Consider the following 27,412-nt stretch of genomic DNA (forward strand, 5'->3'; position numbering starts at 1 on the left):
CAAAGTCAATGTAAAATCTCTGTCTATAACACTAAAGTACAATGTAACAGTACAAAGTCAATGTAAAATCTCTGTCTATAACACTGAATTAACAGTACAAAGTCAATGTAAAATGGTCCTAATCCGAGTCTTCCTTACCAGCGGAGTGAAGTGGCGTCCTTCTGGTGGTGCTGTCCTGGACCAGAATGGTGGCTCCTTGAAGTAAGAGTGTCTCCACACATTCTGCATGACCTTGAAGACAGGCTAGGTCAAGCATGGTTCGCCCTGCAGAAAACAACAACTCTAAAAATACTCTAATTTAAATAGATGATTGGTCGATCCTGTAGAAGACACTATCTCTGAAAATGCTCTGTGACTAGAGAAGATCATCTGCTTAATTCATGCAAATCAAGGTAGTGCTTTCATGAGAATTTTGACCTCGAAACATCATACTGAATTAGGCTTAAATTATCAACTCTTTCACTTCTCATTACTGTGAACTCTGCACATACAGAACACAAGTGTGCACATAAAGTACTAAATAGCTATCCCTCCTTACCGTGCGAGTCTCGTATATCCAGATTCATGATGCATCCCAGGAGTATATGCAAAGCTTCATTATGCCCATTGTAAGCCTAAAGATCAGCAAAAATAACTCCAATGATTTTATCTATCATCACAAAGTAAGAAGTCCCAATATATCAGTCAAGTCAAACTATTTTCTTTCAATATGATGCACATTACAGTAAAACACAGTTACGGTGAACATTATACAGTAAAACAGTTATAGTGAACCTCTAGGGTCAGCAAAAACCAGCTCATTATAACCAAACTTCATTATACAGTAAAACATGGTTATAGTGAACCTCCAGCCAGCAAAAACAGTTCATTATAACCAAACTTCATTATACAGCAAAACAGTTATAGTGAACCTCCAGGGCCAGCAAAAACAGTTTATTGTAACCAAACTTTATCATTAAAATTATATAGAATTTTTATCATTTACATATGGGAATAAATATCACTGCTTATCAATAAGTATATATTGTTATATATAAGTGTGTTCATTAAAAGCATGTTTTACTGTACAGTGTTCTAAAAAGTTCCAAAATCAAATAAAAATTTTCAAAAAAAAAAAATAACGATATGTAATATTTATATATATTTCAACCTTTTGTTTTGACAGCAAATTCCTCTTCATTGACTTAGGGCTATTCCAGAAATAAATACATGGGGGGGGGGGGGGGTCAGGAGGCACCTTTTGTATATACCAAGCACCCATAAAAAAAAATAAAAAATTATCCCATGACCCATCAAATTAATAAACTCATTTTACAATGACCCATCTAATAGAAAAAAAAACTAACCAGACCCACCACAAAAATATTTTTAAAAATGAAAACGGTACAAATCTCGCGAGGTTTTCGGGACAAACTGTGAAACATTCTAGTCAATGACGCGGTAATGCCTGTGCGACATTGTATCACAGTAGTTCTGAAGAAACGATGTCACATCAACAATCGAAGGCATCTATGGCGGGAATGTTGGAAAGATTGGGAGTCCAAACGATGCTATTATCATGAAATGGGTATGGATATGTTTTTCCACGAATCGTTCGTCTTCTAATGGAGCCCGCGCCCAGAGGAGGCCTCTATATCACCATCACACCGACTGATAAATATAACGCATCAGTACCCTCGTATAAATCAACTAAGGTTTGCCTATTTTTATTAGAAAACGGAATACGTATTGGTTTCAAAATATTCCCAAAATCGATGCACTGTAAACTGTAATAATCTATAGAACAGAGTTCGCCGCCACCACGTCCAAAGGGACCCTATTAAACGCGCCTCTAATTTGAAGAGTGTCGTAATGGAAAGTTATGCGCTGCAAAGAGAGACAACTCGAATAGTTCTCTGTTACTTTCGATTTCGAAAGCAGCATTTCGAAAGCACGTTTTCAATTTTCCCTCCGACGTTTTGTAACCAACATGACAAGAGCGACAATAAAAATATTCTGAAAACTCAACACCCACGTAGCACAAAATAAAACAATAGAAACTACCCACTACCCATAATAAATATTTTATTAACAACCCCACCACGGACCAATTAAAATATGAAAAAATACGACCACCCACACAAAAAAATATCATTTGCCGCCCGACCCCCCCCATTTGATCATTTCTGGAACAGCCCTTACTTGAACTTCACAATATTCTATAGTGAACGGAGAATTTTTTTTAATGTATCAACTAGTAATTAACATGCACCCTTTTCTTATTCAGAATACTGACCGCTATGTGGGCCGGAGACAAGGGAGCCCCACTCCGTATTAAATCTGTCGATGCACAGTCCAATAACTACAAGGCAAGGAAACGTAAGTTATTTTTACATACAATTCTACAGAGGCTGATTCATAAAAATCCTTAAGTGTAGGGAGGTCTGTGTTCTCACCATTTCTAGTGTCAGTCTGTGTCCCTTCAATGCTGCATAGTGTAGAGTATTGAACCCCTCGTGGTCCCTGATACTAGGCCTGGCGTCATTCTTCAGTAGCAGTTCCACAACTCTGCAACGCCATTAAAGAGAAAATGTGTAGATAAAGCACTACTGTAACTTAAGTCCCGATCAAGCACTACTGTAACCTAGGTCCAAATCAAGCACTACTGTAACTTAAGTCCCAATCAAGCACTACTGTAACTTAAGTCCCGATCAAGCACTACTGTAACTTAAGTCCCAACCAAGCACTACTGTAACTTAAGTTAAGATCCAGCACTATTGTAACTTAAGTCCAAATCAAGCACTACTGTAACTTAAGTGCAGATCAAGAACTGTTGTAACTGAAGTCCAAATCAAGCACTACTGTAACTTAAGTTCAGATCCAGCACTATTGTAACTTAAGTTCAGATCAAGCACTACTGTAACTTATGGCAGATCAAGGACTTCTGTAACTTATGGCAGATCAAGTACTACTGTAACTTAAGTTCAGATCCAGCACTATTGTAACTTAAGTTCAGATCAAGCACTACTGTAACTTATGGCAGATCAAGTACTACTGTAACTTAAGTTCAGATCAAGCACTAATGTAACTTAAGTGCAGATCAAGCACTACTGTAACTTCTCAAGTGCAGATCCAGCACTACTGTAACTTAAGTGCAGATCAAGCACTCTTCTCCTACATGAATACATCTCCTCATGCAGTGTTTAACATCTTCAAATACAATGAAATTACAGGGCATTTAAAGAAAACTTTCACCCAAAAAAAGAACTGATTGACAGACAGAACAATCACCAGACAGATGAGTGCCAAGTCAGCAAAGTCAGCCAAGTCAGCTAGGTCAGGGGTAAAAATTAACGGAAAATACTCGCTAAACGCATGCTAAAGATTGAAATTGCGAGCTGAAAGTGACCTTTTGCAAGTAAAAAAAAAATTGATCTTTTACCGGATTGTTTTTCTGTCATCAAAGCTCAATTTTGGAACTTACGATTACATTGTTGCTTGCACTGAAATGCTTTATTGAATGATCTTTAACTATGGCGAAACGGTTGTACATGTAATAGTAAATATCGATCGTATTCTAATGATGATAAGATTATTATTAATTGTGACATGAGAAAGAGGCTGGCTTCTCAAACATGAAGTGCATAAATAGTGACTGGATGGGTCGTTTGTGAATTGAAATGTATGGACCCAATGGTCTGGTATATTTCACGCCATGTGATGGTGGATCTCTAGACAGCGAGTATGCTGATTATAGTCATCCAAACATATTGCCTTTTAATATCCGGAAGCAAAGAAGATTTTCTTACATTTATACACAACCACCAGACAGTCAGAGTTTAACATTTATTTACATATCCAACTGAAAACTCATATTGATTACTAACATACATGCCTACATCAGAAGAACATACAATATGTACAAAACAACAAAAAATAAAATACAGTTTGGCGTTCTGGGGGCTTCTCATTCTTATAACTCCAATACTACATAACTATATGTACTCTACTCTACTCTACACTAACTCTAGTGAACTAGCCTTGGGCTGATCCCAGCAGGTCACGTACGACCATCTGGACTAAAACCACAACTAAGCAACTGGCTGATCCCAGTGAGCTACCCCGGGTTGATCCCAACGGGTCCAAAAGGAGTGATGAAGCTCCGGGCTGATCCCAAGGAGCTACCCGCGACTGAATCTAGCGGGTTAATGAACACAAAAAACAAGCTCCGGGCTGATCCCAAGGAGCTGCCCGGGGTGATCCCAGCGGGCGAGAAAACAGACTGAAGCTCCGGGCTGATCCCAGGGAGCTGAATGAGCAAATCCCCATGCATGCAAAACTGAATGGAAATGAAGCTCCGGGCTGATCCCAGGGAGCTTACCCGGGGCTGATCCCAGCGGGTAACCAACAAACCCGAATACAAATCCAATGAAGCTCGAGCTGATCTGTGAGCTTAACCATGTATATACAGAGAAACATAGACGTGGCCGAGATTCCTGCCCGAATAACGTGTCAACCTAATATCTACAATATACCGCCTGCCAACATAATTCATATACAGGTTCTAATACAATACATGTACATATAAACAAATAATGTATGTAATAAGTAAATAATCCCTTGGGGGCAAAATTCCCCCAGGAATGAACAATCCCTTGGGGGCAAAATTCCCCCAGGAATGAACGCCATGAACAAAAGGAATGAGGAGCCCCAATAAGAGAAGAGAGCCGGGGAAGTTGATGGGGAAGGTGGGTGGGTAGCTGCTGTTACTTTCAGTCTCCTACAAGGCTATACAATGAACTTAATCAGCATCCCCCTCTAGGCATCAATGCTCCCGGCTACTCTAATCTGATTGGTCATCTAATTACACTGACCAATACCAAATCTAATTTTAGAATCGATATGATAAATAAAAACAAAGCAACATCAAATATCCTAATTAAACATAGTTAGCTAAGTACAGGAAAAGGAAACCAACGTTGTGTATAAATAATAATTTAATAAATCAAATTTCAATATAATGCATTTTTCATATATGACCCACTTAACACTATCCTGGGGCATGAACCCTGAACCCCAGGGGTCATGAATTTCACAGATTGGTATAGGACTCATTGCTCATTATAACCATGCCAACAGTTATATTGCTTGATGTCTAGAAGTAAAGAAGAGGATTTTCGAAGATATAATGCATTTTTAATCAAACATTTGTTAAGACATGTCCCTTAACAAAGAGTTGCTTAAAATGTTTTGCACAGAAACACTAGGTTGTGCAAACAGAGTTCTTTTCTTAACATGAAGTTGTTAAGACTTCCTTAACAATCAATTATTATGACCTCTCTTAACAAAGATGCTGTGTTTATTGTAATATATTTAGTTTTCTTAACAAACAGTTGTTAAAATTAGCTTCTTAACAACCAGACAAGGGTTTTGATCAAATGAACTTGATCAAGTTCAAGTGGTCCACTGGAATGTGTTTAAACCATGTATAACCAACTTATCACCACTCTAGGGAATCCGATGAACACTGAACCCAGGGGTTATGAATTTTACAGTTTTGGTCAAGCTTTCATTGCTCATTATAATCATGCTAATAGTTTGACTGCTCAATGTCCAGGAGTAAACTTTTTAAAATTACACCAATTTTGATGGTTTTGGCCACACCCCTCAGGCCTCAGGGTAACAGGAACCATGAATTTCATAATTTTTGTTTCCCTTGACCCATAGACTTTACATACCAATCAGTTAAAACTGGTTCAGCTGCTTCAGAAAAGAAGCTGAAAATGTTCAAAAGTTTACAACCAATGCACAATGACAAACAAAAACTGACAGAAATAGGTCAGTCACCGACTCAGGTGACCTAAACACAAGAAAATTGTACGTGCTAATTGTCAACTTGACATACTTTGCATCGTGGTCCCAAGCCGAGGCATAATGTAAGGGTGTGCAGCCCCGTCTGTCTGTGATATTGACCGCTGCTCGACCTGCATTGATCAAGGATGCCACACACTGACCATGAGTGTGAGCACTGGCATAATGTAGAGGCACCCTGCAACATACACAAACCAATCACATCAACTCTGCTTCTATTCTCCAGTAAATACATGTGTAAACAGATAATCATGCTCATCTTGTCAATAAAAACTAATATTTCTATTACAACATGACTTTGCTTGGGAAAAACTTTAAAATATGTTGCTATTCATTAAAACAGTAATGGGCAATGACATGCACTGTAACTACTAACTGACGTCAACACGATGTCCTCCTCAGAAAAAACTTGAATAAGACCATACCTTCCTTCATGATCCGCACAAAGGACATCTGCTCCCATCTTCAACAATAGATCCACCACCTCCACTCTTCTACAACATCAAAACACACCACAATACAGGCATTCCTACATACAGCATTTACTTGGAGCAAATATCTCCACTAAAGGTGAACCAGGCCTGGAGGTTATAACACTTTTACCGTACTCATACTCAAACTCAGAAACCTACTTGAAAAATCTTGAGCATGTACTCCATTTGAGTGTGAGAATGATATTATAAAAGTTTTATATCCTTCACTTTTGAGTATGTGTATGATTTAAAGCACAGTTTGATTTTTAAGTTTAAAAACGTGCTCAGAAACGTTTTATAACCTTCAGGCCTCAGATTCATTTACTTCTCATATTGAATTTTAAAATTATTTTGAACATTCAGTTCATCAACCTGCTCTCCATTACTTCATTCATCAATATTAACTTTTGCAGATTGTTCAGTACAATCATATAGTCAATTTTTATCCTTCATGGTCATCAGCCTTGAACTTTCTGGGAGCATGTCATAGGAAAATTGTCATTAAATGAGAAACAGATAAGGTTTCTCATTACTTTTGGTTTCATACTTTTCCTTGATACTAAATAATTGTATGGATTAGGAAAAAGTTCATATATCAAATAACAGTATTGAAACATTGTATAATCAATATACATAATATATGAGCTGTCACAAATCCAATGATCCTAATATAAAACTCAGTATTGCAGCTTCAAGATGATAGATTTCTGATATGAAATGTGCACAGTCATTAATTTAATATTTTTTTTCATTTTCACAATCTTTAACTTTTCATAACAAATTAGAAATTCATATATCTGAATAAAAGCATGTATTTTTTGTATTGTTAAAAGACCCAAGTCCATGTACACTGTACTTTTCAAACAGATCCAAAACAGATATAACCTATACTTTGTCATTTATAATACCTTTCTGATGAACTGGAATTTTATTCGTTAAACATGTTCAAAGAGTTACAGTGGATGTAGAAGAACTTGCTTAAGGTCAATGTTCTTTAGTTGTCATTGATTGATACAGGTTTTCGTGATATCTTCTTGTTTCACTGAATGGTCCAAACATTTTTTTTTTATACAAATTACTTTTATTTGCGGTTGATTTTGAACAAACCTGTGTATGCATTTCCGGTGCATGTAGTATATCGTTAATTGTTTATAGAGCAATAATCAAAAACAGTAAGAATGTGATGTATAAATAGTACTGTACTTAGAGGTAAAGTTTATAAGAAAAGAGTAAAAAAAAATTATTTCATTGTACATGCGCATGACAGTTTGATTTATGGCTAATGTATGTGCAGAAACGTGAAATTTCGAATTGGGTCTGCCATCCCCATGTTGATCCTAATTATACATTTATCTGTAGTTGATGCTAATTATTTCTTAGTTTTGGTCAACCCTAGTCATATTTTTATCTGTAGTTAAACCTAGTAGTTATTTCTTATTTTAGTCAAACCTAGTCATATATTTATTCATAGTTGAACCTAATCATTTCTTATTCTTAGTCAACCCTAACCATATTTTTATCTGTAGTCAATCATAACCTCTCTACACTATATAGCCCTATATGAAACTTCACAAATCTATCAGAAGCAACAGTGTTAGTATTACAAATTACCATACACTGTGTCCCAATAAACACCAAATTTATAAACCTACTGCAGATTTCTTATTTTAGGGGAGAACTTAACATCCCGAAATGACTCATATACGTCAAATCACGTGAAAATAAATCTGTGAATGCTTTATTGATCAAGAGTCTTTATATCGATTTTAGCAATATAAAAATAAAAGCGAGTAATTTTGATCCGTGAGTGATGCTTCTCGTGAAATATTTAGGAATTTACAGTATCCCATCGCTCACCCACTACACGCCCCTCCATGGAGACAGGTTCTGCCAAAGTCATCCGTAATGTCAATTTCCAAATCCACCATAGAGGTCAATAATTTCTTCACGCAGTCAACATGGCCATTTAAAGCTGCGATGTGAACAGGTAACATTCCACTGGTCCCTCGTCTACGGGAAAAATCACAAAATTATGTTGCGATATCAGTATATAATATATATTATTGAGAATTAAGATGAGGTGGGATACAAAGGCATATATATAGTAATGATATGGGAAATTCCCTTTTACTTGTTTTTTGGTCAGTGTGTGTGTGTGTGTGTGACAAGGGAGGGGGGTGTTCCATAACATTTACGTAAAGTACAATACACTGCACTGTAATTCTAGCAAATGGGCTGAAACTGTGACAATCAAACGGAATTCAACATCATCCACAACATTTTAATTCTATATCATACTACCCTTAAACTTTATCATGTCCCAATGTTCCATCAACTCAGATTATTCAATTTCTATAATTCCTTATTTCTATATAACAATTTCTATACTTCCTTCTATATAACAATTTCTATACTTCCTTCTATATAACAATTTCTGTACTTCCTTCTATATAACAATTTCTATACTTCCTTCTATATAACAATTTCTATCCTTCTATGTAACAATTTCTATACTTCTATATAACAATTTCTATACTTCCTTCTATATAACAATTTCTGTACTTCTATATAACAATTTCTATACTTCTATATAACAATTTCTATACTTCTATATAACAATTTCTATACTTCCTTCTATGTAACAATTTCTATACTTCCTTCTATATAACCATTTCTGTACTTCCTTCTATATAACACAATTTCTGTACTTCCTTTATAACAATTTCTGTACTTCCTTCTATATAACACAATTTCTGTACTTCCTTTATAACAATTTTTTGTACTTCCTTCTATATAACAATTTCTGTACTTCCTTCTATATAACAATGCCTGTGGGTGGTAACTATATTTTGACACCTTTTCCTGTACATGTACTTACTTCACTGGGTCCGTCCATTCTCTAGTACTCACTTCACTGGGTCAGCCCCGTTCTCTAGTACTTACTTCACTGGGTCCGTCCATTCTCTAGTACTTACTTCACTGGGTCCGTCCATTCTCTAGTACTCACTTCACTGGGTCAGTCCCGTTCTCTAGTACTCACTTCACTGGGTCGGCCCCATTCTCTAGTACTTACTTCACTGGGTCAGCTCCGTTTTCTAGTACTTACTTCACTGGGTCAGCCCCATTCTCTAGTACTCACTTCACTGGGTCGGCCCCATTCTCTAGTACTTACTTCACAGGGTCAGCCCCGTTTTCTAGTACTCACTTCACTGGGTCGGCCCCGTTCTCGAGTACTTATTTCACTGGGTCCGTCCGTTCTCTAGTACTTACTTCACAGGGTCGGCCCCGTTCTCGAGTAGTGTGTTGATCAGTAACTCGTGCCCATATCTCGCTGCTATGTGAAGGGGTGTGTTCCCAAACTTATCACAGACGTCGATATCTGCCCCTATATGTAAAGGAACACATTCACAACATTCTCCAACATAACTGTATGCATCAAATTGTCATCTTTACTACTCTAGATCCTATTCAATATTGCTCTGTATTGAAAAAAATTTCACAGCACCATTCATATTATCAAAATTACTACTAAGTGTGTGTTCTCCCTAAAACTTGTGCAAAAGATTTTCTATTATAATAATTATGCAGCAGCTATACTTGTACATCCAAATACTATGCTCAACTTTAAAAAAAAAAATGAATTCAAAAATTACAATTTTGGGGGGCCAAGATGACAAATTTAGAATTTACATGCTGTACAGGAATTCTCCTAGTTGGAAACTTTTAGAGATAGTCCAACATACTGATGACAGGCCTTACTAAATACAGATACATTATTCTATAGTACACTGCTCTCCAGTCAGTGTGTCATTAAAAACAGGTCATTTTGATCTTTGAAATCAAATAGTGATTAAAAATTCCTGGTCATCAATCAATCCATTCTAATATTACATGTACTAGATCCTTAGATCCACTCCTTTGTTTCTCAGGAGATCTTTATGAATAATACCGAATAGAGGAGAGGATTTTTAATTATATCATGTTTTGTGGACAGATCAGTGAATGTAATGTTATTACAGTATTTACCATTTATTTGTTGACATCACCATGCTGGTGTACAGCCAAGATACAGTCTACTCCGGATATAATGAAATTTAGGGGACCAGCCCGAATTGTTCATTATATCCAAAGTTCAATATAACCCAATTCTGAACTACACAAATATTGTTACTGGGGGATTTATCTTAACTTCAATATAACAGATAGTTCAATATAATTGACTTCAATATAAGTGGAGTGGACTGTAACGGGGGGAGGGGGATATGAACTGATGAGCAATTTATAGTATTTGGACAGTAAACATCTTATTAAGTACTATCAACATTTAATAAGAAATCTTACATCTCCAAAGGACATACACAACGTTTCTTAATAACATTATTTTTCGTGACATTTTACGCACAATTCACTTGTGCTCTATCTCTTTTCTACAAAAATTCTTAGAGTAGAATACCATATCTGTTTTAGAGTTTAACATGTTTTGATACTTCCTGGTTGATGCAAGTAAAAATGTAAAGTCAGCATTTACGTATCACAGTAAGTTGTATGAAAGGACATTATTGTAGCAAGGAAACAAAAATCTTCTGAACAATCAGGTATCGAACCCAGATCCTTTCATTACTTGTTAGGTAATCTAACCACTGAGCTACTCAGGCCTTTATACAAACTATGGTAATATTACTAAAATATAAAACTTGACCTATTTTGGAAATCATACAATAATTCTTCAAATCAAGCAGATAAAAAATTTTTTTTTTAGAGAAAATGTCGGAAACATTGTGTATGTCCTTAAAGCACAATATTACAGCACTTCAGCAATCTAACACCCCTACCTTGCCCATATATAAGATGCAACATACATGAAACTGTACAAAAATTTATAAAATTATACATGTTGGTTAACATGCTTATAAAGTTTGTGCTATGCCTATCATAGGGCATGAATAAACATGACATGCAATCATCCTAAACGAATGACCTAAAACACCATCTCTGTTAATTATTTCACAAAGTACAATGTCATGATGTAATTATCTCCCAAACACATCAAGAGTGTAAATGTTGCTATAAGAATGTCTCTCGGACTTTCCGATGCCTCTGAGGACCTCCAATATCAATTTAACCATCAGCCTGACCATATATTGCCCATACATTTAAAATTTTGTTTTGTGGCATCTACTATAACCAGTTTCAAAAGTGAAAGTGAAGAAATGAAACAAATTTTGCTCATATCCCAATAAAAACTTCCAATTTGATATACAGGATAAAGACTTGAATTTGAATTCACAACTTTTTTAATCATCTTTTTAATAAATCCTCAATATTATATAAAAACAATTATATATTAATCATTATGATAGACAAATTTACACTCCCGAGTGCACTCACACCAGAGCAAGCTAAAATTAGTACTCGCTCACCGTGCTCGAGTAGAGTCTGTGCTCGAGTAAATCTACCATGCACTGCAGTCATATGCAAAGGGGAACGCCCATCAATGCACTGGAATAATATACAGAAAGAAGTGAGAAATGCAGTATATATCAAATCAATCTGCCTACATTAGACATTGAATACAAATTGTACGCAATACAACATGGAAATGAATGTGTTGTGAAACTGACCATTTAGAAAATAAATTGTATCATTCAGACTGAGCAAGACATGTTCATGAAATATATGAACAACCCAACCCCCTCCAAAATCAAGTCCCATGTTTAGAAAACAAGGTGAATATTTAACTTTAAGATTAATAGGGGTCATCTAACTAAGTTATAATAAATTTGCCTATGAAGTTATATGGCTATTAATACGTTCTCGAGTTATTGGTCAAATAACAATTGCTAAAGCTGTGCGACCTTTGACCACTTGACCCGAAAGTCAATAAGATCATCTTCTAGTCCATTATGTTTGATAAATATTGGGCAAATCATTCTCTACAGTATTAGACAACTATTGTATGCATGCTAGAAAACCCCATGACCTTTAACCTCATGACCTGAATATCTATATGGGTATACCTTTAACCTCATGACCTATATAGGTAGTTAACTACTGATGATCAGCCTGCCGGTGAGAGTTTTTAAATTGACCATTGGACAATTAGGGTTCTCTAATTATCAGATGAACAATAGTTGTATGCATGACCTAAAACCCTATTACCCTTGACCTTACGACCTTTTGATATAAATATCACGGGTTGTCATCTACTACTCCTTTCCTTTCCCGTGGGGACCCGGGTTAGACTAGGTCCTCAGAACCTCTTGCTTGTCATAAGAGGCAACTAAATGGGGCAGTCCTTTGGATGAGACCGCAAAAACCGAGGTCCCATGTCCCAGCAGGTGTGGCACGATAAAGATCCCTCCCTGCTCAAAGGCCATAAGCGCCGAGCATAGGCCCAAATTTTGCAGCCCTTCACCGGCAATGGTGACGTCTCCATATGAGTGAAAAATTCTCAAGAGGGACGTTAAACAGTATCCAATCAATCAATCAATCTACCAGTCCTGCCTATAACGACATAACATGTGAGAAAATTTGTGACCTTGAACCTTATGACCTCAAAATGAATAGGGAAACCTACTGTAGTCATGGCTAATCTGTGTAATGTTTGTCAATCAAAAAATTTTTTCTCAAGATATTAACTGATTGGTGAACACCAAACCCCCCCCCCCCCCCCTTGATATTTACATTGCAAATTTCCACATGTTAATCACAGTTAGAACAATCTGTTCATGAATTCCCTTTTTTTGCAGCTCACATATTAGGCAAATCTTGCGATGAACTTTTTAGTTAAGAATCATATTTCTATAGAAGGCAATTGCAATCCCCCCAAAAAAAAAATTTCCAAAATGGTCAACTATCAAAGCACATTATTACATAATTGTATTTGATCTTGAAAATTCTGAATCTTTGGGAATTATTGCTTGGAATTTCTGTCAGGTGCTTGGCTAGAATGATTTTTAACATGGTCACCTGAAATACAATGGATGTTTAGGAGCTGGTGTTAAGCCCCAAAAAGGACCCAGGACAAAGGCCTCAGAAGCATTGCAGTTTATTGCTTTTCATATGCATTAGGTTTAATAAAAAATTCATGGTTTAGAAAATTTTGCTTTTTCAGGGTTGGGTGGGTGGGTAAGTAGTCCATACATGTACATTCATCCACAATTCTCTTTTTCTCCTGATTTGTTCAAACAATGTGGATGACCAGACAAGCCCCTGACCATAGTTTTTCTCTTTCATGAAATGTAAATACACAGGAATACCTATAAAATGCGATAAGCAAAATTTTGTTTGGTTTTGTTTCGCAATTTACAGGTACACACACTCACAGCTGATCTTCATGTTTACTTTCATTTAATACGTTTTTATTATGTTTACATTTGTATCAAGAGTCATAGGAATTTTCAAGTCAAATGTTACTTGCTTAAAATGGATGCTGAAATAATGAAATACATATAATAAATATGCAACAGCGAAATGGTGAAAGGTGCCCCCTACCCCACCCCATGTTGACTTACAATGAGGCAGGATCACTCTCTGCACTGCAGTATATTGTCAAGAAATATCAATGATGCAGGTACTTCTAATCATTTAATAAATAAACCACTTGATGAGAGTTGCTGTCAAAATGAAACTCATTTACAACTCCATGCCAACTTGATAAACCATCGAATGTGGGTCCACTTAGTGAGAGTGACTCCTCTGTAACAGTTATGTATTTTTATTACATTGCAGTAAAATATTGACCTCCTGACCTAGTTACTAATTCAGGTGTGTGTTTGAGACACACCCCCCCCCCCCCCCCCCCCCCCCCCTTTCCATTTAGGTGAGGTTCTTACTGCATTTCAAAATCTATCACATGCAAAACCCAATACAGCAAATATGGCACTGCAGTTGCCTATGACTTCATTGCATACCTATTTTTGTTGATTTTGTAGGTGTGGCAGATGACTTTATGTCGTGATCAATGTTTTTTCTCATTAATAAAGGACATTCTACATAAAGAAACTTTCATGAAAAATACAATATCAACAAAACTGTACTTTTTCACAAAAATAATTTAAAAACTTACAAAAATTTGTGGGCAAAGTAAAGATTAAAACTTCATTAGACAAGACTTTTTGTTACAAAATTTTGATAAAAGCCATTCTTTTGAAGCCAACATTCCCAAAGATAAAGATGGGACTGTCGTCAAACTGCATAGCCTAGAGTAGGCCAGTACGTGTTCTCATCGGTGTTCTAAATTTACATGTATGAGTGCAATTTTTAGGAATAAACGACGGTAGAATAAAACGCAGGCATAAAACCTATCAGTACACATTTCATAATATATCTTCTCATGCAACATAACTTTTAAAATCTGCTGAAGCAACATGATATGTAAATGAAATAGATAATTTCTGCATATTCATTAGTATATATGTAATATGAGCAGCAGCCAAGCATGCAATTTGACCTTTAACCCCAAACCTACACTTATTCCTTGGTGCTTGTTCCTTGGTATCTGGGGATGTCTTTGGAAAAGAATAGAATATTTAACCTTGTTCAGTATTCAGCATAAAGGACATCTGCGAAAGCTGTCTCATGGGTGAAATTAGCTTTTTAATATAAATTTTCTTTTATTGAAAAACAATTATAAAATTTTCATGATGAAGTTTAAATACAGTCTAATAGCTGAATCTACCCAATGAATAAAGCGTACATGATTCATGGTATACATCTGTTTGAAATGCATACTTAAATATGATATCATATTATGATGCCGAAAAGGATTGGGTTTATCACAAACAAAAATAATGCACATGTACAGTGTATATGACTGTATATATATTTATTATATAGCTAATAAATAGTCTAATATAAAATCTGCGTAAAATCTAGAGAATGTTAGCATTCAATATCCTGAGAATTTATTGAACGCTAACTTTACATTGCGTAAATTGTATGCGCCCGAAACATTCCAAGTATGAGCGTTCAATATTGACGTTACCATAACGACGTAAACAAGCCAAAATGGCAGACGACGGTCCTCCAAATCTGACAGAGCCAGTATTTGGTATTTACTTAAGCAAAATGTTTTACTGTACATAAATGATGATGTCCCCATTTACAAAATCAGTTTGCTTTCTGCATTAATGACAGGTTAAATACTGAACAGTTAAGAAATGCATGCTGTTATTGCACACCTTCACCTTAGATGCCAATATTGATTAATTCTCGTCTATTTTGGAGTGAAAAGGGATATAATTTAACAACTAAATACTTTAGCTATATAATAAAAGGGTTATTGAACTTATATAAGTGAATATTGGCACGAGTTGACTGTCAAAATGCACGAGCTAGCTCGTGCATTTTCACAGCCAACTCGTGCCAATATTCACCAATATAAGTTCAATAACCCTATAATATTAAATCTTAAAGATAACGATTCAATTAAAGCCCATTTCCAAATATGGCAGATGATATGTAACATGCAAGGATCCATGGAGAATACCTATTAAGTTCATAATAATTCACAATTAAGCATATCTCTTTGCATATTTGTAATCAAAGATAATTTGTGATCTATGATGTAATAATTGCATTCCAATTTTATCTCTTGACATATTAAATGTAATGTTTTACATGCTTGCAATTATATTCAATTTACAAGAAAATTTCATTATATACAGATATATTTATCTATAAAGTAGATTTGCATCGCTAGAGTGATAAAACAGTTTCCCCGCCATTCTATACATGTTTCTCATGAATTCACAATTTATTTACCCTTCATTAAATATTGATAGACACTCTCCATTAATTAATGATTTGATGCAGTAAATTAAGCGTGAAATGCTCCCCATGATATAAGCTACATACCTGTGTTTTTGTGTTCGCTCCTTCTGTTACTAAGATTTCTAAACAAATCCCTCCATGTGTCGAAGATGCAGCATAGTGTAAGGGGGTCTGGGAAGTAAACATAAACATTCTATTGTCGTGATTTGAGAAAATGATTCTACCCCGTTTATAGAATCTTTGAATTCGTGATCTTAATTTATAATAGTTAAAAAAACAATGAAAATTATACCCCTATGGAAATGAAGAAATTTTAAATATTAATCTAATATTTGTCCATATTTATTAACGATTATTCCCACTCAAGGTTCATGGCATTTTTTACAATAAAATGATAAAATCAGTGGAGGATCTAAGGGGGGGGGGGGGGGGGGGGGCAATGCTTTTAAATAAAAAGATAAAAATAACTCATTTTGAGGGTGGACCCCCCCCCCCCTTTAAAAACCAAAATTAATGGCAGAACCTTCCCTTTCTAAAATTCCTGGATCCGCCCCTGATAAAGGTAAAACTGAAATGACCATGATAGATGTTAAACTGCTAAAATACACATTATGTAGTAGTTACATGTGTAATTATAGCATCATATTTACATTTCCAATGAATTTACCATCCACAGCTTTACCAATTGAAATGACAGCCATTTCCTCATGAATGTAAACGATGTGTGACTGTATGAATCTTGATAAATATAGTACAACTATTTTAATAGCTGGGAATTCCAACAAAAATGAGAGTAAAATGCTAATATAAAAAATAGATTTCATTTTAGGAAATACATGAAGGTATGCAGCAACGCTTCATGCCAGCATACTTTTCATGAAGCGCTAGCATGCCTCAAAAAGTATGCTGGTGCAAAGCATTGCAATTCATGCCCTCATGATATTTATTTCTTAGTTGAACTGGAAGTAAATGTTCACACAAGCATGTTTGTACATGTTCCTGATATGAGGAAACACTCGTTTTTTTCACATGCACATTGTTGACATTCATGAGGAAATGACCATCATTACAATACACCAGTTTCGAGATTAGAGCTCTCCTGTGAAGGAGGTGCATTTAGTGGAACTTTGAATGCTTAAGTGTGACAGAGTGGATCTTACAGTCAGTGAGAAAATTCATAAAATGTATCAAAACTGACTTCTCTTTAAATATTTAATATAGGAAATATAAAATACTATCAAAAGAGATGTTTTATTAAAGTGGGAACATAAATACAATGCCATATTTGTAAGTAATGTCCTAGATATGATAGGTACATATGTAGGTGCAACGAAATAACATGATATAATAAGAATTCCAAGTATCTAATTACTCCTTGAAGGATGAAAATAACAACAATGAGAGACCGTAGTCAGATACCGATATGAGATTGATTACTGTTCGTTATCTTCACCTTTCATAAAAGCAATGATACCATTGAGAAGGGGAAAATGAAACTAAGGAGAAACATTTTCAAGAGCGGTGGAAAATATCCTGGTCATGGTTCAGAGTTTCATTAAAAAATAATAAACAATATTCCACTTCACATTTGCTATTCCTTCAAAATATGTTGATGACCCATTATATCTAAAAATGGCCCATTCAAAATATGAACCGTGGGGCCATAGTCCCATAGGTCATTTGGCCTTCCCAATCACTGAATTGGTAAAGATATCGAAGGTAAAAACATTGGAGATGTCAATATTAATTTAGGCATTACATGGCCATTACTCACCATCCCCCGGTGATTGACAGCGTTGATCGAGGCTCCGTACTGTAACAATTCAGTCACCACCACATCCTGTCCGTTCAGACACGCAATATGCAGGGCTGTGTTACCGTGGACATTGACAGCGTCCACCTCCACACCGAGCTCCAGGAGAAGCTTGACCACACTGACCTGTCCACTTGAGGCGGCCGCATGTAGAGGCGTATACATCTGAAGCGACAAACAGTTCATCATACTGTCAAAAATATCTTATTTGCTATTCAAAAAGTTGACATGCCTCTGAAATCAGTTACAAAACTTCAATTTGCCAATCTCATCAACATAAAATATTTACATTCACTAACTTTCTTCTCTAATATATCTTTTTTGAAATTGACATTGCTTTCAGCATGTTTGTTACAAACTAGTTTGATCCGGTGTTTTAGTACCTCCTATCCGCCTAATCATTACCAAATATGGAGCATCATCAAGGTCAAAGGTTGAATTGGCTGTTCCATTTAATGTAACAAAATGTGACCAATGCCATTGATGTATATGATACAAAAATAATGAATGTTATGCTTAAGTACCAGCAGGAAAGTGAAAATGCTCTTGCACTTGAAAAAAAAATCTATAAAACACTCCTCTTTGATCCACTGTTAATTGTAGGAATTTTTTTTAGATCCCTGGGTCAGAACAATGTGAACATCATTAATGATAATGAAGCATTGTACAAAATTTCAAGGCTATATGATAAGCCATATAGGAGAAGTGTTCACAGGCTATTTTACATCCTCCACCACTCTTAGATCCACTATTACTTTAGAAAATAACAATTGGATCCTCTTGTCTCAACAATATGCACATCTGCAATTATGGTACATGTACTACATATAGATAAGTACTCTTTAGTAGTACAATATTCCTAAATTATAGAGAATTACAGCATGCAATACCTGGGCCATTATTGAACCTGCACTACCTGCATATCATTATGACTAATCGTGGTCTTGTTTTCTTGAGAAAATTAATTTCAAAAATTATATCCTATATATTCACATGTAAATCCCCCCCCCCCCCCCCCCCCCCCATAAATGAGGCCCCATCCTATCTCCCAGGGTCATCCTATTTCACACAAGTTTCCTTTTTTTCTAGCCAAGTGGTTCACGAGAAGAAGATTTTAAATGACCCTACCCAATTTTTACCTTTTATTTGATTAGGGCTGTTCCAGAAATAATCAAATGGGGGGGGGGGGGGGGGGGGGGTCGGGCGGCAAATGATATTTTTTTGTGTGGGTGGTCGTATTTTTTCATATTTTAATTGGTCCGTGGTTGGACTGTTAAAAAAATATTTATTATGGGTAGTGGGTAGTTTCTATTGTTTTATTTTGTGCTACGTGGGTGTTGAGTTTTCAGAATATTTTTATTGTCGCTCTTGTCGTGTTAGTTACAAACGTCGGAGGGAAAATTGAAAACGTGCTTTCGAAATGCTGCTTTCGAAATAGAACTATTCGAGTTGTCGCTCTTTGCAGCGCATAACTTTCCATTACGGCACTCTTCAAATTAGAGGCACGTTTAGTAGGGTCCCTTTGGACGTGATGGCGGTTAACTCTGTTCTGTAGATTATTACAGTTTACAGTGCATCGATTTTGGGAATATTTTGAAACCAATAGGTATTCCGTTTTCTAATAAAAGTAGGCAAACCTTAGTTGATTTATACGAGGGTACCGATGCGTTATATTTATCAGTCGGTGTGATGGTGATATAGAGGCCTCCGGGCGCGGGCTCCATTAGAAGACGAACGATTCGTGGAAAAACATATCCATACCCATTTCATGATAATAGCATCGTTTGGACTCCCAATCCTTCCAACATTCCCACCATAGATGCCTTTGATTGTTGATGTGACATCGTTTCTTCAGAACTACTGTGATACAATGTCGCACAGGCATTACCGCGTCATTGACTAGAATGTTTGTCCCGAAAACCTCGCGAGATTTGTACCGTTTTCATTTTTAAAAATATTCTTGTGGTGGGTCTGGTTAGTTTGTTTTTTTTATTAGATGGGTCATTGTAAAATGAGTTTATTAATTTGATGGGTCATGGGGTAATTTTTTATTTTTTTTTATGGGTGCTTGGTATATACAAAAGGTGCCTCCCGACCCCCCCATGTATTTATTTCTGGAATAGCCCTTATCTTCAAATGGAAAAAGGCATAGCCCTTCATTTGAACGATTGTGAAATCCCTATATTTAGAGATACTTAGATGTGCCAAGTTTGTTTGAAATTGGCCTATTGGTTCTGGAGAAGAAGTCAACCATTTGTAAAGATTACAGACAGGCAGCTGGACTATGGAGATTAGAAAAGCTCATTTATGCTTTCAGATTTGATGAGCTAAAAAACAAATAGTAAATTTTGAAGTTATAATTAATTATTCCTTAGTTTAAACAAACTGAAAAGGTGTATCTTTGAGACTTAGGAGTTCTGCTTGTAAGAGCATAAACACCAAATAGATATTTCATCCAAGTGCTTAAAGATTTCAATTGCTTATTTCTTCATTCTTTCTCCAGCAGTATTGAAAAACTTAAATGACATAACAGTATCATAAAATGCATGAATACATAAAAACTGAACCTGTTTCTCTCCATACAAGCATTCCACTCACCAAATGAGCTTCAATTTTATGCACAGTATCTATTTTGACATCAGATTCAAGCTCAGTTAAACTAGCCTTTATTTTATGTACAGTATTTGTTAATCTCGACACCACCTTCCCACAAACTAAACAAACTCTCAATTTTACGTACAGTATCCATCTCGACACCACCTTCCCACTAAATTAATAAGCCCTCAATTTCACATCCAGTATCTGTCTCGAAAGCTCGACACCACCTTCCTACTGACTAAATAAGCTCTCAATTCACATCCACTATCTATTTCGACAGCACAACACCAGCTTCCCATTCCCTAAATTAGCTCTCATTTTACGTACAGTATTTATCTCGACATCAGCTTCCTACTCACTAAAAATTACCTCTCATTTTACGAACAGTATCTAAGATCTCGTTAGTTCGACACCAGCCTCCTTCCTACTCATTGAGTTATCCTCCATTTTATGTATAGTACCTGTTTATCTCGACAGTTGAGCTCAGCGCCATGTTCCACCAACATACGAACTACCTCCGTGTGCCCCATGTAAGCTGCCCAGTGAACGGCCCTCCGATCCTTCTTATCAAACGCATTAATTGTGGCACCTTTCTCAAGAAGCAGTTTGGCCATCTTAATAAAAAAAAATTAATAATAATTATTAAAAGTGGATGGTGTAATGGAAGATAAATCTATATGTAGAATTATTCTTTTACCTGTAACGACCAGATCAGCATATAAGGAAATATGGAGAATTAATCAATGATCAATTTACAGCTCCCTGTTTATAAATGTCCAGAGTTTTCATTATCATACCACCTACCATATAAACTATAATTAAGGAACTTCCTATGCACAAAACAAATTTCTCAACTTTCAAAGATGCTAAAATTTTGTCAAACACTGCACAAATGGTAAAAATTGGAACTTTTTCTATAGCAAATGTCTTTAAGTAAATGTGTGTTTCCCTGAGAGGAAAGAATTTTACCACATACTTATGGACTAAAATTTTGCTTTGAGACTTGGTTGTGCATTAGCAAATGCATGCACAATTGCAAGATCAAATAGACATATATTTTTCAAAATAAAGTTTTGTTATATGATCAGACATATTAATACAAGCGTTTTGATTGGCTAAGATCCAACAAACTAGAAACAAGAGGCCCATGAGTAACCTTGGCTCTTATCTGAAGATTTTTCCAATAAATTCGCATGTAAAACTTTGATCCCTATTGTGGCCCCAACCTTCTCCCGGGGACCATGATTTTTACAAACTTGAATCTGCACTATGTCAGGAAGCTTTCATGTAAACAAAAACTTTTCTGGCACAGTGATTTTTCAGAAGATTTTTAATGATTTTACCTACATGTATATATTTGTATGTAAAATTTCGACCCCCTACTTTGGCCCCATCTTACCCCTAGGGACAATGATTTTTACAAACTTGAATCTGCACTATGTCAGGGAGCTTTCGTACAAATGTAAACTTCATCGGCCCAATGGTTCTTAAGGAGAAAAATTTATTAAATATTTTTTTCTATTAGTTATGTAAAACTTTTATCCCCTATTGTGGCCCCATCCTACCCCCGGGAGACATGATTTTAACAAACTTGAATCTGCATTATGTCAGGAAGCTTTCTGGCTTAGTGGTTCTTGAGAAGATTTTTCCCTATATCTGGGTGTCACGCCACTTTTGGTCTTAAAAATATAGGATTATAGGAATTTTGGGGGGGCAGTTTATACGGCAAACATAGGACAGCAGATTCATAGGAATAGATAAGGTTTTTATTAAAGAATTTGTATAAAAGTTTATTGTTTCTGCATAAAAATCTAGCAAGCATAGTATCTTACTGGAGAAGAAATAATATCAAACATAAACAAAGACAAAATCCTTTCAGATGTGGACAGTTTTCCATCCAATAGACAGATGTGGACAGTTTTCCATCCAATAGACAGATGTGGACAGTTTTCCATCCAATAGACAGTTTCTAAACAATCATCATAGTTATTCTCTTCATAACATTTTAATTGAATATCAATCTAGCATCAGCTCCTGGATTTTGGGGGTTTTTTTCTTCTTTTGATATCATTCTTGAAAATAGGAGTGTCATTTTTTGGGGATATATAGGGCTTTATTGGGATTTTAATGACTTATAGGGAAAATATAGGAACCTTCTAGTTTATATGAAAATAAAGGAATAAATAGAAATTTGACACCCTGCTATATATTATAGGATTAAACATTCTTTTTGAAGAATTTATCGATGTGTAAACTCCAGACATTTTACTCACAAACTGAATAAAAGTGTGAAGCACTTTTATGTTAAGTTTGTGAGTAAAATGTCCGGAGTTTACACATCGATAAATTCTTCAAAAAGAATGTTTGATTCTTATAATTCCAATTCATTCATTTTATTAAAAATTGCAAAAATTTGAATAGTTTCCCCGCACTATGTTATTTGTTTTCAGGCGTGTACGAATACATCGCGTTTTCGGATTTATTGATGTATAAACTCTTGTTCAGCTTTATTTCTGTCCAATCAAAACAATTGTAATAAATGACATTGGAATTATTTGTATGTAAAACTTTGATCCCCTATTGTGGCCTCAACTTACCCCCGGGGGCCATGAGTTTAACAAACTTCAATCTGCACTATGTCAGGAAGCTTTCATGTAAATTTCCGCTTTCCTGGCCCAGTAGTTTTTGAGAAGATTTTTAAAGATTTTCCCTATATATTTGTATATAAAACTTTGATCCCCTATTGTGGCCCCATCCTACCCCCAGGAGACATGATTTTTACAAACTTGAATCTGCACTATGTCAGGAAACTTTCATGTAAATTTCAGCTTTTCTGGCCCAGTGGTTCTTGGGAAGAAGATTTTTAAATGACCCCACCCTATTTTTGCATTTTGTGATTATCTCCCCTTTGAAGGGGGCATGGCCCTTCATTTGAACAAACTTGAAAGCCCTTCACCGAGGGATGCTTTTGGCCAAGTTCTAGAGAAGAAGTCGAAATGTAAAAAGTTTACAGACAGACGGACAGATGACAGACAACAGGCGATCAGAAAAGCTCACTTGAGCTTTCAGCTCAGGTGAGCTAAAAAAAGAACATTATGTTTACATGCTTGTGCCTTCAAAATAAAATTTCTTCATCATTAGAAGAATATCAAATTGGGTATTTCTAAGTTGATATGTATGGTAATTCAAGGGAAACTCACATCTTTAATTAAATTAAATTAAAAACATGTGACATTCTTCTAATCACTTCCTCCATATGAGTGAAAAATTCTCGAGTGAGATGTTAAGCAAGATACAATCTAACCACTTCCAACTAGGATTATCGGTATACAAAATGGCCAACCAGGTATCATTTACTCTAGTAGCCAGTATCACTGTTTCAAATTATCTAATCATATAATGAAATAATTATCAAGGACATAATATGCAATGTTTCTCAATAATAAATAATTTTTCGTGACATTTTCCTTATATTTCACTTGCATTCATTTCATTTCTGCAAAAAAATCTTGGGTTATAATATATGTCTGTTTAGATTTAGGGTTGGCATATTTTCAAAGTTCTTGGTTGTTGCAAGTAAAAATATAAAGTCAGCTCTTATGTATAACACTAAGTTACATGTATAAATGGGCATTACTGTAGGAGAGGAGAGAACAATGTATACTAATACCTCTTTGTGACCATTGAATGAAGCATGCTGTAAACTGGTTCTCCCAGCACGGTCCGACACATTGACATTTGTCAGAAGTGGTATCAGATACTCCGCGCAGCGCACTGCATTGTTTGCCGCAGCCACGTGTAGAGGGGTCTGCCAGTTTTTGTCACGAGCATTCACATCTGCTTGATGTCGCAGTAAGGTTTCCACGGTATCCTGCACAGTAGAATTCAAGGAATACAAAACGTACCAAAATTGTTGTAAGTTATCAAATACAGACAAACCTCGTTATCTCGATCTCAATGGGACCGAGAATAAACTTCAAGATATCAAAGGTAAAATACTTAAAAGAATAAGTGGTTGGGATTTCCGAATCACTTTGATATATCCATGGCATTCGAGATATTCGTGTTCAAGATACCGAAATTCAACTGTTACAGTGCATGTATATAGTTACTTTTTTAACTTCAAGGAATGAATATGATTTTGCAAAATAAATTCTGACAACACTGTGATTGAGAAGCACAGGTTTTTTTCATTCTACCGGGGCAAAAATGTTGCTGACACTGTACTATGAACATACTATAGAAAGATGTATGTCCATAAAGAATCAAACTGTGACAAAGATTTAAATTAAGGAGGTGTACTACATCGTCATAATGGCTGACTTCCTTTTAAAACATGGATGAAAATATAAATATCAGCAATATTTGTCTATTCATTTTAAAAACCATCGCCTACTAGCTGAGTAACTCAGTAGGTTAGCACAATGACTGCTGAACTGTAGATCGCAGGTTCAAAGTCCAGCAGGGATTTTAAATCCCCCCCCCCCCCTGCTTTCTACTAAATCTGCATTTTTTGACTAAGTAAATTTAGAAAGTTTTCAATTTTAAAATATTGTTGTATCCTCCATTTTTCATCCATATCAAATTTCTCTGGTGTAGCATACCTCCTTAAACAATAAATATTCAAACTATAAAAATTAAAAAAAAACACAGCTCTGTGAAAACTGACATCACTTTTGGAACAGCAGGCCCTGTGAAGGGGGGTCAGCCACTTATTGTCCTTTGTGTTTACTCGAGCTCCACTCATTATCAGCAGGTCTGCAATTTCCGCCTCACCACAGTACGCAGCCGCATGTAAAGGGCTCCTCTTCTCTGTATCCTACAAAAAGGTGGATCATAATATTAGCTACAAAAAGATGGATCATAATATTAGCTACAAAAAGGTGGATCATAATATTAGCTACAAAAAGGTGGATCATAACAATAGCGAGATTAAAGAAATGTCTTTGGAATTTAAAGACTGCAGCATTTCCTACAATAGACCCAGAACTTTTGGAGATCTCCAAATCCCTGTCCATAATATCAAGTCAGGGTTTGACACTAAGGTACGTCCGACTGACCGAGTCTACTACATGATAGGTCCAGTCGAGTAAAATGTCGATTTACTAGTCCAACTGGTCGTATTGAAAAAATAAACAAATTTAAGAAACTTGACTTTAAACCATAAGATATTTTATTCTTAAAAAAAAAACAAAGAACAACAACAAAAATAACTGTAAAGAGTTTGCGAGCAATTTTGAACCGCATGATGACATAATCTCTATTTTTAGTTCTAATTTATTAAGTCGCAGTCGGAAGTGATGTTCTACGACATGTACACAATGTTAATGTGTTTAAAGTTATGTTTTGGATAAATAGATTTATTGAATTCATTTTCATTTAAAAAAACAAAACAGTTCATTTGAATTGAATATAAGAAAGTGTTTATCAAATTAATAAATTACGTTCTAAACAGCAATTTTTGTTGTTTACATATGTGCAGGAATGTCTACATTTAAATACGACTTCTCGTCCTCAAGGAAAGCAAAAGATGTCCCAAGAAAGAAAAACAAGAGGCCCATGGGCCACATCGCTCACGTGAGTCACCTTGGCCCATATCTGAAGACTTTCCACATATATTTGCATGTAAAACTTTAGTCCTTATTATGGCCCCAACATACCCCTGGAGGCCATGATTTTTTCAAACTTGAATCTACACTATGTCAGAAAGCTTTCATGTAAATGTCAACTTCTTTGGCCCAATGGTTCTTGAGAAGAAGATTTTCCCTATATTTGTTTGTAAAAATTTGATCCCCTATTGTGGCCCCATCCTATCCCCGGGGGCCATGATTTGAACAAACTTAAATCTGCATTATGTTAGGAAGTTTTCCTGTAAACATCAGCTATTCTGGTTCAGTGGTTCTTGAGAAGAAGATTTTTAAAGATTTTCCCTATATATAATTTGTATGCAAAATTTTGACCCCCCCTTGTGGCCCCATCCTATCCCCAGTGGCCATGATTTGAACAAACTTGAATCTGCACTGTCAGAAAGCTTTCATGTAAAATCAGCTTTTCTGGCTCAGTGGTTCTTGAGAAGAAGATTTTTATAAAGATTTATCCTATATATTAGTATGTAAAACTTTGATCCCCTATTGTGGCCCCATCCAACCCCTGGGGGCCATGATTTGAACAAACTTGAATCTGTACTATGTCAGGAAGCTTTCATGTAAATTTCAGCTTTTCTGGCCCAGTGGTTCTTGAGAAGATTTTTAAATGACCCTACCCTACTTTTGTGATTATCTCCCCTTTGAAAGGGACATGGCCTTTCATTTGAACAAACTTGAAAGCCCTTCACCCAAGGATGCTTTGTGGCAAGTTTAGTTGAAATTGGCCCGGCGGTTCTTGAGAAGAAGTCAAAAATGTGAAAAGTTTATGACGACCCCGACGACAGACAACGGACAAATTTTGATCAGAAAAGCTCACTTGAGCCTTTGGCTCAGGTGAGCTAAAAAGGAAAAGGTTGGGAAGAAACAATGCAAGGCTTATGAAATAGAAATTTCAAAAAAAAGATTGAGGTCATTTTATTCTAAATGGACTAAAGAATTTCCGTGACGGTAAGAATTTAAAGAAACTGAAAATATGTTTGAAATAAAAGCATCATATTGAATGACGAGACTAAAGATTTTTTTGAGACAATTAAATGCATTTTAGTTCAAACTTCACGTTTGTCATTTAAATTAAGTATAGATATGGAGAATCTATCAGATTTTGTCTGGAAAGTTGGTCAGGGCTAGTGGGTGTAAGGTCAGGTCTAGCAAAAATCATTTGAAGTAGCCAAATTGGTCTAGTGCTCAAAGTCAAACCCTGCAAGTATACCTCAACCCTATGGAAAGTTCTGGCTCTGGGTCTGTGTGATTATATACAT

The 27,412-nt window shown here is 35.8% G+C and overlaps 1 protein-coding gene across 9 annotated transcripts in view; it reads right to left on the reverse strand.

The window, feature by feature from the left end:
* The window catches only part of LOC125666714 (serine/threonine-protein phosphatase 6 regulatory ankyrin repeat subunit A-like), a 59,661-nt gene that overhangs the window by 25,070 nt on the left and 7,179 nt on the right, over positions 1 to 27,412 (reverse strand). For 4 of the 9 annotated variants that reach the window (XM_056151844.1, XM_048899942.2, XM_048899945.2 and 1 more), the window contains exons 3-16: positions 25,160 to 25,327; positions 24,179 to 24,379; positions 20,970 to 21,122; positions 17,872 to 18,075; positions 16,182 to 16,268; positions 11,744 to 11,822; positions 9,594 to 9,708; positions 8,181 to 8,333; positions 6,276 to 6,344; positions 5,885 to 6,028; positions 2,436 to 2,547; positions 2,276 to 2,341; positions 539 to 614; positions 139 to 264 (exon numbers count right to left, since the gene is read on the reverse strand). In XM_056151844.1, coding sequence (XP_056007819.1) covers positions 139 to 264; positions 539 to 614; positions 2,276 to 2,341; positions 2,436 to 2,547; positions 5,885 to 6,028; positions 6,276 to 6,344; positions 8,181 to 8,333; positions 9,594 to 9,708; positions 11,744 to 11,822; positions 16,182 to 16,268; positions 17,872 to 18,075; positions 20,970 to 21,122; positions 24,179 to 24,379; positions 25,160 to 25,327 — 1,753 coding nt within the window. Of the gene's footprint in view, positions 1 to 138; positions 265 to 538; positions 615 to 2,275; positions 2,342 to 2,435; positions 2,548 to 5,884; positions 6,029 to 6,275; positions 6,345 to 8,180; positions 8,334 to 9,593; positions 9,709 to 11,743; positions 11,823 to 14,793; positions 14,834 to 16,181; positions 16,269 to 17,871; positions 18,076 to 20,969; positions 21,123 to 24,178; positions 24,380 to 25,159; positions 25,328 to 27,412 lie in introns of all 9 variants that reach the window. The other 5 variants (XM_056151843.1, XM_056151845.1, XM_048899943.2 and 2 more) reach the window with 3 other exon arrangements.

Source organism: Ostrea edulis, chromosome 10 (assembly GCF_947568905.1).
Source record: "Ostrea edulis chromosome 10, xbOstEdul1.1, whole genome shotgun sequence".
NCBI lineage: Eukaryota > Metazoa > Mollusca > Bivalvia > Ostreida > Ostreidae > Ostrea > Ostrea edulis.